The sequence below is a fragment of the Dama dama genome, chromosome 7 (genome assembly GCF_033118175.1).
Source record: "Dama dama isolate Ldn47 chromosome 7, ASM3311817v1, whole genome shotgun sequence".
Classification (NCBI taxonomy): Eukaryota; Metazoa; Chordata; class Mammalia; order Artiodactyla; family Cervidae; genus Dama; species Dama dama.
The window spans coordinates 5,494,082-5,508,347 of record NC_083687.1 but is presented as its reverse complement, the minus strand read 5'-3'; the positions used below and the strand labels follow the sequence as shown (position 1 = coordinate 5,508,347).

Genomic DNA, 14,266 nt, shown 5'->3' with positions numbered 1-14,266 from the left:
GGGTCTGCGGTTTGGTATCTGACATTAATTTGGAGGAAATTCTCTTGTCATTATTGCTTCTGTTCCTTTTTCTCTCCTCCTTCTGGGATTCCAGTTGTCATATGTGACACCTTTGTTATTCACAGTTCTTCGCTATTTTGTTCTTGTTTTTTTTGTTTTGTTTCCCCCCCTCCCCCCCATCTTTCCCCCTTTTTTCCCTGTTTTTTTTTTTTTTTTTTTTTTTTGCTTTGGGAAGTTTCTATCGACATATCCTGAAGCACAGAGTTTTTTTTCCTCAGCTGCGTCTGCTAATATGTCCAACAAAGGCATTCTTCATTTCTGTTAGTGTTTTGATTCGTGATATCTCTCTTTTTGATTTTTCCTTAGAATTTCCATCTGTCTGCTTATGTTACACATCTGTTCTTGCATGTTGTCTTCTTTTTCCAGTAGAGCCCTCAGCATGTTGATCATAGTTAATTTAGATGTCCAGTCTGATAATGCCAACACACTGCTATATCTGGCTTCGGTTCTGACATGTGTTCATTCTCTTAATATTGTAGTTTTTTGTTGAAAGGTAAATGTTACGTACAGGGTGTACAGAAATCTAGTACATTCGCCTGTAGTGATGTGCTGGTGAGCAGGAGGGGGATGACTGTAGACAGTTTTTAGTGTTACTGTGGCTGTGGCCTTGAACTTCGGCAGTGATTCTCAGCTTCCCTGCTTCCAGGGGACAGAATGGTGAGAGGAGGCCGGAGCTGGGCATTTCCATCCCCCAGACAGGTGAGACTCTGGTGAGATGGTCTCTCCTGAGGGCGCCCTTGCTAAGGAGAACAGAATGCTCTGGGGAAGTGAGTGGGTTTCCTGTTACGTGCTGTGAGCCACTAGTGGGGCCCCTGCCGTTCAGCTGCACAGTGTGACCTCCTCTGGCCAGTTGCCCTGGAGCTTCTCTCTCTCAGAGTCATCCACACACAGAAATCTATCAGTTCCAGGGTAGGAGTTCTTACCCCAGTGCTGGCTGCTGCAGAGATTTCTGCTCTGGTGTGTTGTGGTTCTCTGTGTCTGCCTCTCTCTCTCATTTTGCGGGTGGTGGTTTGCCCTGTGACCTCATTTCTCTGATGGGTCTAAGTGGAGTTGCTGATTTCCAGTCTGTTCAGCTTTTTACTTGTTAGGATGAAGTGAAAACTTCTATGCTCTTTCTGTGCCAGGCTGGAAACCTGAAGTCTCTATCCTTTCAGGTTTGTGTAACTTGAACAGCTCTGTAGTCCCCTAGGTTGACAGCATTTAATTAACCAGTGCTGCTGGGAATGGTTGTTCAGCCAATCTTGAGTCGATGTAGGTAGAACTGTATTCCAGACTGTTTATCCATCTCTTCCACAAATGTGTGCTGGGCAGTTTTGTTCAACACTTGGCTGGGACAGCATGAGTTGTATCTACACTCCCTTTACCTTCAGTTACCTTGTGAATCAGCCCTTTCTAGTTTGGAAGGTTGTTGGAAGACAGAAGCAAAGTTTGGAGTTGCTGAATTCTGTTTTCTTTCTGTCATTTGTCAAAAATAACACCAGCTTCCCTACTCCTGAGGTGGATTGTTTCTTCTGTTTTCTTATTGTTGTGAGCAAAGCTTTGAAACGCTTTTTGTGATCTGTGGCTTTTTGTCAATCTTTGGTTTCTTCTTGGCTTTGCCCTTTCTGACCTTTTCATATAGGCATGGCCAGTATTTCAAGTGCAATTTGGACAATTCAGTTAATCTGTCTCTTGTTAGTGTCTTTTAATAATTCTAGTGGCTCAGACGGCAAAGAATCTGCCTGCAGTGCGGGAGACCTGGGTTGGGAAGATGCCCTGGAGAAGTGAACGGCTACACACTCCAGTATTCTGGCCTGGAGAATTCCATGGACTGTATAGTCCACGGGGTCGCAAAGAGTCGGACATGCTTGAGCGACTTGCACTTTTAATGATTCTGAACTTAACGAAGTCTCATTTCCTTCTCATTGTGATCCTTTGCAGTTTCATTATAAGACTTTTTTTCAGAATAATAATGTTGGCTAACCCATGCTGAGCTGTGCTTGCTGTATGCTGGGAGTGTGGAAGGGCTTTATATACCATTCTCACAGGAGCTCTGCTGCGTATTTCCCACGCTGACAGAGAGTGAAGCTGAGTCAACATGCATACAGCCCCCCCAGTCCTTAGCTGGTGAACTGAGATTCAGATGCAGGAAAGGAAGCTCCAGACTCTAACCACATGCTGTGCGCCTGCTCATCACACTTCCGGCACTCAGCAGTGTTAGTGTGTTGATCTTAATAAAATATATACTGCCATGAATTTTGTGACTTCCATAACTTGTAGGAATCCAGTGTTATCAGGTGTGCTTTTATTCGTAGTTAAGGCTTTTTAACCACACTTGTTTAGCTTCTGGGTTCTTTTCCATTATTTTTGTTGCAGCCAACTTCCCATTGATTTCATTAATAATGTGCAATTGTCTCTCATTAACTTACAGATCTATCAGTGATGATTGAAAAAACATTGCCCTGGCTTCCTGTGTTAACTTTTAAATAAAATATGTTGACTTATCATTGTAGTTTCTTATTAAAGTATCTAAAATTGCCTGGCTTTTGGCATACACAGCTTTTAGATATTTTTGGTGTTCTTGTTTATGCCAATGTTTTTAGTAGTCTATTTTTATTTTTCTTATGAAATAATACAGAGATTCTGTATACCTCTTATAAGTCATTTTTCTATGAAGTATTTTCCTGTTTGTTCATCCCATTTCCATCTGGGATTCCTCTAAATTTGTATGGATTCGGCAGTTTGGGTTCAGTTCAGTTCAGTTCAGTTGCTCAGTTGTGTCTGACTCTTTGCAACCCCATGAACCGCAGCACGCCAGGCCTCCCTGTCCGTCTCCAACTTCTGGAGTTCACCCAAACCCATGTCTGTTCAGTTGGTGATGCCATCCAACCATCTCATCCTCTGTCGTCCCCTTCTCCTCCTGCCCTCAATCTTTCCCAGCATCAGGGTCTTTTCAAATGAGTCAGTTCTTCACATCAGGTGGCCAAGGTATTGGAGTTTCAGCTTCAGCATCAGTGCTTCCATTGAATATTCAAGACTGATTTCCTTTAGGATGGACTGGTTGGATCTCCTTGCAGTCCAAGGGACTCTCAAGAGTCTTCTCCCAACACCACAGTTCAAAAGCATCAATTCTTCATTGCTCAGCCCTTTATAGTCCAGCTCTAGCATCCATACATGACCACTGGAAAAACCATAGTCTTGACTAGATGGACCTTTGTTGACAAAGTAATGTCTTTGCTTTTCATTATGCTGTCTGGGTTGATCACAACTTTCCTTCCAAGGAGTACATGTCTTTTAATTTCAAGGCTGCAGTCATCATCTGCAGTGATTTTGGAGCCCCAGAAATAAAGTCAGCCACTGTTTCCCCGTATATTTGCCATTTTGTGATGGGACCGGATGCCATGATCTTAGTTTTCTGAATGTTGAGCTTTAAGCCAACTTCTTCACTCTCCTCTTTCACGTTCATCAAGAGGCTCTTTAGTTCTTCTTCACTTTGTGCCATAAGGGTGGTGTCATCTGCATATCTGAGGTTATGGATATTTCTCCCGGCAATCTTGGTTCCAGCCTGTGCTTCCGCCAGCTCAGCATTTCTCATGATGTACTCTGCATAGAAGTTAAATAAGCAGGGTGACAGTATACAGCCTTGATGTACTCCTTTTCCTATTAGGAACCAGTCTATTGTTCCATGTCCAGTTCTAACTGTTGCTTCCTGACCTGCATACAGGTTTCTCAAGAGGCAGGTCAGATGGTCTGATATTCCCATCTCTTTCAGAATTTTCCACAGTTTATTGTGATCCATACAGTCGGAGGCTCTGGTGTAGTCAATAAAGTAGAAATAGATGTTTTTCTGAAACTCTCTTGCTTTTTCGATGATCCATCGGATGTTGGCAATTTGATCTCTGGTTCCTCTGCCTTTTCTAAAACTAGCTTGAACATCTGGAAGTTCACAGTTCACATATTGCTGAATCCTGGCTTGGAGAATTTTGAGCATTACTTTACTAGCGTGTGAGATGAGTGCAATTGTGTGGTAGTTTGAGCATTCTTTGGCATTGCCTTTCTTTGGGATTGGAATGAAAACTGACCTTTTCCAGTCCTGTGGCCACTGCTGAGTTTTCCAAATTTGCTGGCATATTGAGTGCAGCACTTTCACAGCATCATCTTTCAGGATTTGAAATAGCTCAACTGGAATTCCATCACCTCTACTAGCTTTGTTCATAGTGATGCTTCCTAAGGTCCAGTCGACTTCACACTCCAGGATGTCTGGCTCTAGGTGAGTGATCACACCATTGTGGTTATCTGGGTTGTGAAGATCTTTTTTGTACAGTTCTTCTGTGTATTCTTGCTACCTCTTCTTAATATCTTCTGCTTCTCTTAGGTCCATACCATTTCTGTCCTTTATTGAGCCCATCTTTGCATGAAATGTTCCCTTGGTGTCTCTAATTTTCTTGAAGAGATCTCTAGTCTTTCCCATTCTATTGTTTTCCTCTCTTTCTTTGCATTGATCCTGAGAAAGGCTTTCTTATCTCCTGTTGCTGTTCTTTGAAACTCTGCATTCAAATTTTGTATATATTTCCTTTTCTCCTTTGCTTTTTGCTTCCCTTCTTTTCACAGCTATTTGTAAGGCCTCCTCAGACAGCCATTTTGCTTTTTGCATTTCTTTTTCTTGGGAATGGTTCTGATCCCTTTCTCCTGTACAGTGTCACGAACCTCCATCCATAGTTCATCAGGCACTCTGTCTATCAGATCTAGTCTCTTAAATCTATTTCTCACTTCCACTGTATAGTCATAAGGGATTTGATTTAGGTCATACCTGAATGGTATGGTCTAGTGGTTTTCTCCACTTTCTTCAGTTTCCGTCTGAATTTGGCAGTAAAGAGTTCATGATCTGAGCCGCAGTCAGCTCCCAGTCTTGTTTTTGCTGACTGTATAAAGCTTCTCCATCTTTGGCTGCAAAGAATTTAATCAGTCTGATTTCAGTGTCAACCATCTGGTGATGTCCATGTGTAGAGTCTTCTCTTTTGTTGTTGGAAGATCTTCTCTTGTGTTGTTGGAAGAGGGTGTTTGCTATGACCAGTGCATTCTCTTGGCCTTTGCCCTGCTTTGTTCTGTACTTCAAGGCCAAATTTGCCTGTTACTCCAGGTGTTTTTTGACTTCCTACTTTTGCATTCCAGTCCCTTATGATGAAGAAGACATCTTTTTCGGTGTTAGTTCTAGAAGGTCTTGTAGGTCTTCATACAACTGTTCAGCATCTTCAGCATTACTGGTAGGGGCATAGACTTGGATTACTGTGATATTGAATGGTTTACCTTGGAAATGAACAGAGATCACTCTGTCGTTTTTGATATTGCATCCAAGTACTGCATTTTGGACTGTTTTGTTGACTGTGATGGCTATTCCATTTGTTCTAGGGGATTCTTGCCCACAGTAGTAGATATAATGGTCATCTGAGTTAAATTCACCCATTCCAGTCCGTCTTAGTTCGCTGATTCCTAGAATGTCGATGTTCACTCTTGTCATCTCCTGTTTGACCACTTCCAATTTCCCTTGATTCATGGACCTAACGTTCCAGGTTCCTATGCAATATTGCTCTTTCAGCATCGAACCTTGCTTCTATCACCAGTCCCATCCACAACTGGGTGTTGTTTTTGCTTTGGCTCCATCCCTTTGTTCTTTTTGACGTTATTTTTCCTCTGATCTCCAGTAGCATATTGGGCTGTTACCGACCTGGCGAGTTCATCTTTCAGTGTTCTATCTTTTTGCCTTTTCATACTGCTCATGGGGTTCTCAAGGCAAGAATACTGAAGTGGTTTGACATTCCCTTCTCCAGTGGACCACATTCTGTCAGCCCTCTCCACCATGACCCGTCCGTCTTGGGTGGCCCCACACGGCATGGCTTAGTTTCATTGAGTTAGACACAACTGTGGTCCTGTGATCAGACTGGCCTGTTGTCTGTGATTGTGGTTTCAGTCTGTCTGCCCTCTGATGCCCTCTCTCAGTGCCTGCCGTCTTATTTGGGTTTCTTTTACCTTGGACGTGGGGCGTCTCTTCATGGCTGCTCCAGCAAGGTGCTGCCGCTGCTCCTTACCTTGGACGTGGGGTAGCTCCTCTCTCCGCTGCCCCTGACCTTGGACTTGGGGAAGTAGGCATAAAATTAACATATGAAAATGATGTGAGGTTTTTATATTTCCTAGAGTTTGCACATTTTTTCTTTTCGTTTATGCCATCTATCTTCCTTTATGCCTTTATGTATTTTTTTAAACTAGAAAAAAATAATGTGAGATTGAAAGATAGAATGAAATTTTTAGGTAAACTGCTTCATAGCTATTTGGTGATTATTTCAGGTTGTTAGCAAGTAGCATGATTAAAGCTGCTCCCCGCTCCTGGTGAGTGGGCAGCCTCTCCTGAGAACGCTGGAAGCTTTGTGTCACTCTCAAGCCTGTAGTGCCCTGATAACGCACAGCTCAGCTGTCACTTAGACGAAGAGAGGAAAGCGGCTGCACCCATGGGCAATTAACCCTTTTGTTAATAGGCTGTTGGACAGTTGAGGGGTGCTCAGGAGTCTCTGGAGCGTGGTGTTGTGTTGAGTCTGGGTGGATAACCTGCTGTTGTGCTGCTTGTCGTTGCCAGGGTGCCCGTTCCGACACAGCGACCCCGAGCTGCTGAGGCAGAAGCTGCAGGCCTACAAGATCCCTGCCGCAGGGCTCAGCCAGGTAGGTCGGACCCTGCCCGCAGTCTCAGCAGCTAGGCAGTGGACAAGCCCCTGGTTTCATGTCATGTTCTGGCAGGGACGCACCGGACAGCCCCTCTTCTAAGTGAATTAAGCCAAAGCTTTGGCTTCTCTGGTTTAGACTCCTTGGATATTCTGGTTCTTCTGTCTGCTAGGCAACATTTTTGTGTAATAAAGCTGAAACACACCTCCTCCCCTTTTTTTCCCCCTCTCTCTCTTTGTTTTACTATCTCAATGGGGGGCATTTTAGAAAATAAGATTTTAGAGGAATGCACTGAAGCTTTTTAACGAAACTGAAAGTCAGTGACATCGTGTTGTATTTGGGAGACACTGTGTTGCCCGGGCGTTCTGACTTACTAATCAGATCCACACTCGGGAGGACAGTTCATCAGGTCCAATGGTTCATCAGATGCTTTGTCTCAGAAACCACTTGGGTAAAAAAAAGAAATGCTCGAAGGTAACAGCAAATGTTTAAGAGTGTGTCTTTTAATAAATAATGCTTTTAAAAAACCTGTGAGCTCTTAGAGATGCACTCTCGCTGTGAGTTGGCTTGGGATTTGAAGGCATTTAAAAGGAGTTTCTGGTTTCTTAGCTTAAGAAGAACACTATTTTAGAGCCAGAACATCTGGTTCATTATATATCAGTTTTTCTTGGAAAAAAAAAATTATTTTAGAAAATTCTGTTTCTACTGTGTCCAGAGTTTATATTGAGTTTAATCAATTGAATTTGTATCTTGGTTTTTCCATCCTCTGGAAAAGGCAGTGTCCAAGGTGCCCAGCTATTCGCAGATGCTAAGAAGAATTGGCTATAAACCCATGTTCCTATAAAACCTAAGTCTTCTGAGAGAGGCACACAGAGTGTCTTGGTTCTTCTGCTTACAGGAGATGGTGACCAGATTGGGAGGCTGAGGGTCACTTCTTGGAAGGGGGATGCTCTGTGAATTAGACCATGAGTGTATGGGAGGTGGCTAGGAAGAGAGAAAGTGTGAATAAAAGGCAGTAAGTGTATAGGATTGCTAGCATTTCAAGCTTAAGGTATTGGTGGTACCAGTATATCAATATTAATAGGTCACTTGAAAGGAGTTTTTGTTGATTTGAGAGATTAAGTTTGGAGCTGGGACAGTTAAAGGACAGATCTGTAGTGTGTTTGAGAAATTACAGCTGGAAATATGGTGTTCTTTTGGGTTAGAATTGTAGATCTAACAATAAATTGGATTGGAATGAACATTAGAGGAGAGTGCTTCACTTCTGTGGCGTTGAGGGGGTGTAGTATGGGTGCATAGCTTCTGTGTCATTGGTATCAGAGATGGAAGCGAGGCCTCTGACTCCATGGGGTTTTCTCAACCCGAGTCTGCTTTAGAGCTGATTGTCATGAGTTTTCTCTGGGAGAGGGGAGCAGATAATGAGAGATGGGAAGGGAGTCAAAGCCAGGACTCAGGATGCAATCTTGGCTCACTACTTCCCTTTGTCAGATAGTAGAAGGAAGTAGAATCAGAGAGGACAGAGCAGAGATGGGGGGAGAGGGAAGAAATGCATTAGGAAGTGCTGGGTACAAAAGTCAGCAGAGAACTGTGAGAGGAGGGTATGGTCCTCAGAGTCCTTCTTAGTGGAGAGACTGGCTGGGGTTAGGACTGAGGAGAGGCAGCTGGATTCGGTGAGAGGCGTCAGCAGCTCAGGGAAAGCAGAGCAAGACCACAGACACGTGGAGGAGGGAGTGAGGCAGTGGCTTGAACCGCAGGCAGGGAGCACATCTCACAGAAAGTGTTGGCTCTGTCAGCAAGAGCATCTTGGGTGGTTTGCCTGCATGTTTGGGGCTTCTGTGGACCTGAGCCTGTTTGTAGGAAGAGAACCTGTTGGAGAGGCTGGCTTGATAAAGACAGGAGCAAAGACAACCCCTCTGTAACCAAGCAGTATTAGCTTCTCTCCATTACACTATGACCATGCTGTACATGCCCGTGGTCTTTTTTTCCTCCGGTGTTGAGACAGACGAGAATGACATACAGCACCGTGTAAGGAGCAGCGCAGTGCTCTGATTTACAGACGCTGTGAAGTGATGCCCACAGTAAAATTAGCAAGCATACGTCATCACACACATATAAAAGTAAAGAAATAGGGAAAAAATGGTTTTTCCTTGTAATGAAAACTCTTAGAGCTTACTGTGTTTACGTTCATATATAATGTATATTTATCATGTTGTACATTGCATCCTTAATAATTATTTTTCTTACAACTGGAAGTTCCTGCCTTTTGATTGCCTTCATCCAGTTCCCCTTCACACTACCCCACCTCTGAAAATCACAAATCTGATCCTTTTTTTCTTGGTTGGTTTGTTGATTGGTTTTCGAAGTGACCTTCAACACCATGTTAGTTCCTGGTATACAAACATAGTGATTCACTATTTCTGTTTCAATATTTCACTGCCTCCATTTTAGTAAACATCTGTTTTTCTTTGTATCTTTGACTCTGTTTATTTATATTTGTTCATTTTGTTGTTTAGATTCCACATACAGGTGAAATCATACAGTATTTGTCTTTCTCTGTCTGACTTATGAAGTATGATAATCTCTAGGTCTATCCATGTTAATGGCAATATTTCATTCTTTTTATGTCTGAATAACATTCCATTGTATATATGTACCACATCTTTATTATCCATTCATCTGCTAATGGATACTTCATGAACAGTCACTTTTTGAAAAAATATAGGCTATTAACATGTTTATTGAAAACAGTGATGCTTTTATATAACAGTAGTGATTATGTTTGTACATTCTTTTTTTTTTTTAAAGATATGTACTGCTTCATGAATTTGTGTGTCATTCTTATGCAGGGGCCATGCTAATATTCTCTTTATCGTTTCCATTTTAGTATATGTGCTGTCAAAGCGAGCACATGTTTGTACATTCTTAGCTCTGACTCCATTACATTCCTCCATTTATGCTCAGTTTGCAAGTAGATCCCTTAGTTAGTTGAAACATGATCCTTGGACCTGCTTTGTAACCTTTTTCAAGATTCACAGGGCGTGTGGGTGGGCTGTACATAATGTACTGTTATTTAATGCATTTATTGAGTGGTTCTCAATAGAGTAAAAGCAGCTTAGGGCTGTGTTCTAAAGGGAATAAAGTTGATGGATGAAAAATCACATAAAACATTTGGATGGGTACTTAATTGCAGCTTGGCATAAGTGCAAATTAGATCTTAAAAACTCCAAGTACATGTTAAAATATTGAAAGAAAGTCAAGAAAAATTTCATTTAAATGCATTTAAGGTAAAACTCAGAGCTATTTTTATTTCAGAGAAAAACTACTTGAAAAAGATGCCTTCAACATTAAGAAGTACTTGTATCTTCTTATAAGTTTTATAATATTATTATTAAAATAATCAGAATTTTAGTGGTCAGAGAGAGAGCATTGTGATTTAACTGGCATCACCTACTTGCATAAAAGCATATTTATAGGATCCCGTTTTATCGTCCTTTTTGAATGAGCTTGGTATCCAGCTTAGGAAGACCAGAATTGAACAACACAATAAAGTCAAAGATGATGGGTAGTCCTGAATTTGTTCCTCAGCCTTCCCCTAGACGAGAAAGCGTGAAAGTCAGGTCACCAGCAAGACACCAGAATCCTAAGTGTTCATACCACAACAGAGCTTAAAAACACACGGAGTAGGAAGAGAGAGACCTGAGTGGAGAGCTGGACAAATGCACGAGTGCCCTCTGGAGACTTGAGCACTGCTCTCTCAGGAGGGGCTGAGACGGGCACACAGGTTGAGTAGGGGTGTAGATGACTAGAGCCACACTGACATCTGTAGACATGCCACCCCACAGCAGGCGAGGAGACTCACCCAGATGGGTCACGTTCTGGGTCTGAAGACGTTCATTACAGATTTAAATGAACTGAAATCAGGCAGTGTTCTCTGACTGTAAGCATTATAATAAGACAAGAAAAAGAAATCAAAGGCAGATTAGAAGGGGAGAAAGAAAACCTTCTTCTACTCTCAGTGTGATTATCTATGAAAAAAATCTCAAAGAACCACAACATAAAAAGTTTTATCATTTCCAGTCATACCAAAAAGACGTAAATGTTTTTAAATGAATTTATTTACAAAATATGTGCAAGATCTTTATGCTGAGACACTGATGAAAGCAGTCAAAGAACAGAGGTTGGAGGTACACACTGCCTGATTTCAAGGGTTAATGTCGAGCTACTGTAGCTCTAACCACACCAAAACAGTGTGGTTCTCGGGAAATGACAAAGAGATCAACTGGACAGAATGAAACATCCAAGAATAGACCCATGTATATAAGGGCAATGCATTTTGTTCAATAGGAAAAGATAGTTTTTTCAACAAGTAGTTCTAGAACAACTGTTCTAGTCCATATCTAGTCCATATCCCCCACCACCTCTGCTGTTGCCACAAAAGAACCTAGACACCTACCCCACACTTTTAAAAAACTTAATTCAAAGTAGATCAGAGATCTAAATGTCAACTTTCCAGGAGAAAACAAGAAAATCTGAATAACCTTGCAGTTGGTATGTTCAATGAAAGAAAAGGTTGGTAAATTAAATCTTATGAAAATTAAAACTTTTGTCCTGCACAAATACTGTTAAGAGGATGATAAAATAGCCTTAGACTGATAGAAAAATATTTGCAAATCACATCTTTCATAAAGCCCTTGTCTTTAGAATTATAAAGATATAAAGACCTCTCAAAGCTCAAAAATAAGAAAATAGTTTTTTAAGTAAGTAAAAAGTTTGAGCAGACATTTCAACAGATATTTGAATAATAAGTAAATGCTTAAAAAATGTTATCATTAGATATTAGGGAAAGTGATTTTAAAACTGTATGTCAATTTGAATTGGTCTAATTAAAAAAAAAAAAAAAACAATCCTGACAATACCAAGTGTTGGTGAGGATGCAGAATGACTGGAAGTCTGATGCCTATGGACTCGGGTTTGCAAGGTAGAGCCATAGTGAAGGCAGCTGGCAGTTTCTTACGGAGTTAAGGTTGTGCATACTGTTTGACTTAGTTAATAGCACTTCTAGGTAATTATACCACTGAAATAGAAGCCTGAGTCCACCCAGAAAGCTGTTCATAAGTGTTTAGAGAGGTTTATTCTAATTCCCCAAAACTAGAGACAGCCCAGTGTTCTTCTTATGTGATTGGATAACAAGTTGTGTTACACCTCATCTTATTGTGCTTTACTTTTTTGTGCTTCACAGATAGTGTTTTCTTACAAAATGAAGGTTTGTGGCAAACCAGTGTCAAGCAAGTCTGTCAGCACTATTTTTCCAATAACAATTAATCAGTTCATATCTCTGTGTCAGATTTTGGTAGTTCTTGCAATATTTCAAACTTCTTCATTATTATATTTGTTATGGCGACCTATGAGCAGTGACCTTTGATGTTACTGTTGTAATGTTGAGGGGCAGCACCACAGACTGCGGCCATATAAGATGACAGTTAGTGAATGTTGGGTGTGTTCTGACTGTACCACTAACACGCCAGCCCCTTATCTCTCCCTTTTCTTGGGCCTCCCTTCTCCCTGAAGCACAACAGTATTGAAATTGGGCCAATTAACAACTCTACAGTGGCCTCCAAGTGTTCGAGTAAAAGGAAGAGTCATATGTCTCTCACTTTAAATCAAAAGATCAAGCTCAGTGAGGAAAGCATGTCAAAAACCAAGACAGGCTGAAAGCTAGGCCTCTTGTACCAGTTAGCCAGGCTATGAAAGCAAAGGAAAAGTTCTTAAAGGAAATCGAAGTGTTCCTCCAATGAACACCTGAATAGTAAGAAGGTGAAGTGACCTTATTGCTGGTATGATGAGTCTTTCGGTCTCTGGATAGAAGATCAAACCAACCATAGCATTCTCTTAAGCCGAAGCTTAATCCAGAGCAAGGACCTAACTCCCTTCAATTCTGTGAAGGCCGAGAGAGGTGAGGAAACTGTAGAAGAAAAGTCTGAAGCCCGCAGAGGTTCGTTCATGCGGTTTAAGGAAAGAAGTCGTCTCCGTAACATAAAAGTGCGAGGTGAAGCAGCCAGTGCTGAGGTAGGAGCTGCAGCAAGTTCTCTGGAAGATCTAGCTAAAATAATACATGAAGGTGGCTCTACTAGACCACAGTGTAGCCACCAAACAGAAGATGCCATCTAAGATTTTCATAGCTGGAAGGGAGAAGTCTGACATGCCTGGCTTCCAAGCTTCAAAGGACAGGCTGACTCTCTTCTTAAGGGCTGACGCAGCTGGTCTTTAAGTTGAAGCCTGTGCGTGCATACATGTGTGCTCAGTCGTGTCTGACTTTTGCAACCCCATGGACTGTACCCCGCCAGGCTCCTCTGTCCATGGGATTTTCCTGGCAAGAATACTGGAATGATTACCATTTCCTCCTCTAGGGTATCTTCCTGACCCAGGGATTGAACCCGAGTCTCCTGTGTCTCCTGCGTTGGCAGGCAGATTTTTTACCACTGACGGCTTCCCAGGTTGCTCAGTAATAAAGAATTCACTTGCCAAGCAGGAGATGCAAGTTTGATCACTGGGTTGGCAAGATCCCCTCTAGAAGGAAATGTTAACAGTGCAAGTTCCATTGTCTTATTTTTAGAAATTGCCCCAGCTTTCAGCAACCACCACTTTGATCAGTCATCAGCCATCAACTTTGAGGCAAGACCCTCCTGCAGCAAAAAGATTATGATTGGCTGAAAGCTCAGATGATGGTTAGTGTTATTTTGCAGTAAAAGATTTTTAAATTAAAATGTGTACATTGGGACTTCCCTGGTGGTTCAGTGGTTAGGAGTCCACCTGCCAGTGAGGGGACAGGTTTGATCCCTGGTCCTGGAAGATTCCACATGCCACGGGGTGACTGAGCCCATGCACAACTACTCATCCCATGCTGTAGAGCTCATGCTCTGCAACAAGCAGCAGCCAGTGCAGTGAGAAGCCTGCGTGCCACAACTTCAGAGAGCCTGGGCACCGCAAGGAAGACCCAGCACAGCCGAAAATAAGCAATTAAAGTGTTTTAAAAGATACACGCATTTGTTTAAGACACATTGCTGCTACACAGTCAGTAGGAAACCAGGGAATCTGCGGCTCCCTCTGTTTCAGTACTCACTCCACTGTAGTCTGGAGCTGAACCCGCAATAAGAGCGGCAGACTTCTGGTATATCCCGCAGTAGGCACCGTGCCAGATGAGACGTCAGATACTATTCCTTCTGTGTACAGAACACAGTGATTGCTGGGAACGGAGGGGGTGTTGGGCAGCGACTGGGTGATGGAGGTGTTCTGTCTGACTGTGGATGTGTCATGACCGAGTTTGTCCAAATTAAAATACACTAAAGGGGGGTATATTTTACTGCATGAAAATGTATACCTTAAATTTTTTGATGCAGAAAAAGAGAGAATGGGTAGATAGTGGCATGAAAGAAAAGTGAAGTCGCTCAGTTGTGTCCAACTCTTTGGGACCCCATGGACTGTAGCCTACCAGGTTCCTCCGTCCATGGGATTTTCC

General features: G+C 42.2%; 1 protein-coding gene and 1 non-coding gene across 3 annotated transcripts in view; one reads left to right on the top strand and one right to left on the bottom strand.

Annotated features, from left to right (window-relative positions):
• PRIM2 (DNA primase subunit 2) overlaps window positions 1–14,266 on the top strand; it is a 301,960-nt gene that overhangs the window by 261,748 nt on the left and 25,946 nt on the right. For both annotated transcript variants that reach the window (XM_061146329.1, XM_061146328.1), the window contains exon 12: window positions 6,668–6,750. In XM_061146329.1, the coding sequence (XP_061002312.1) occupies window positions 6,668–6,750 (83 nt within the window). The remainder of the gene's footprint in view (window positions 1–6,667; window positions 6,751–14,266) is intronic.
• On the bottom strand, window positions 9,552–9,658 carry LOC133060088 (U6 spliceosomal RNA). The gene has a single exon (XR_009693750.1). It is a non-coding gene; the product is annotated as a U6 spliceosomal RNA (small nuclear RNA).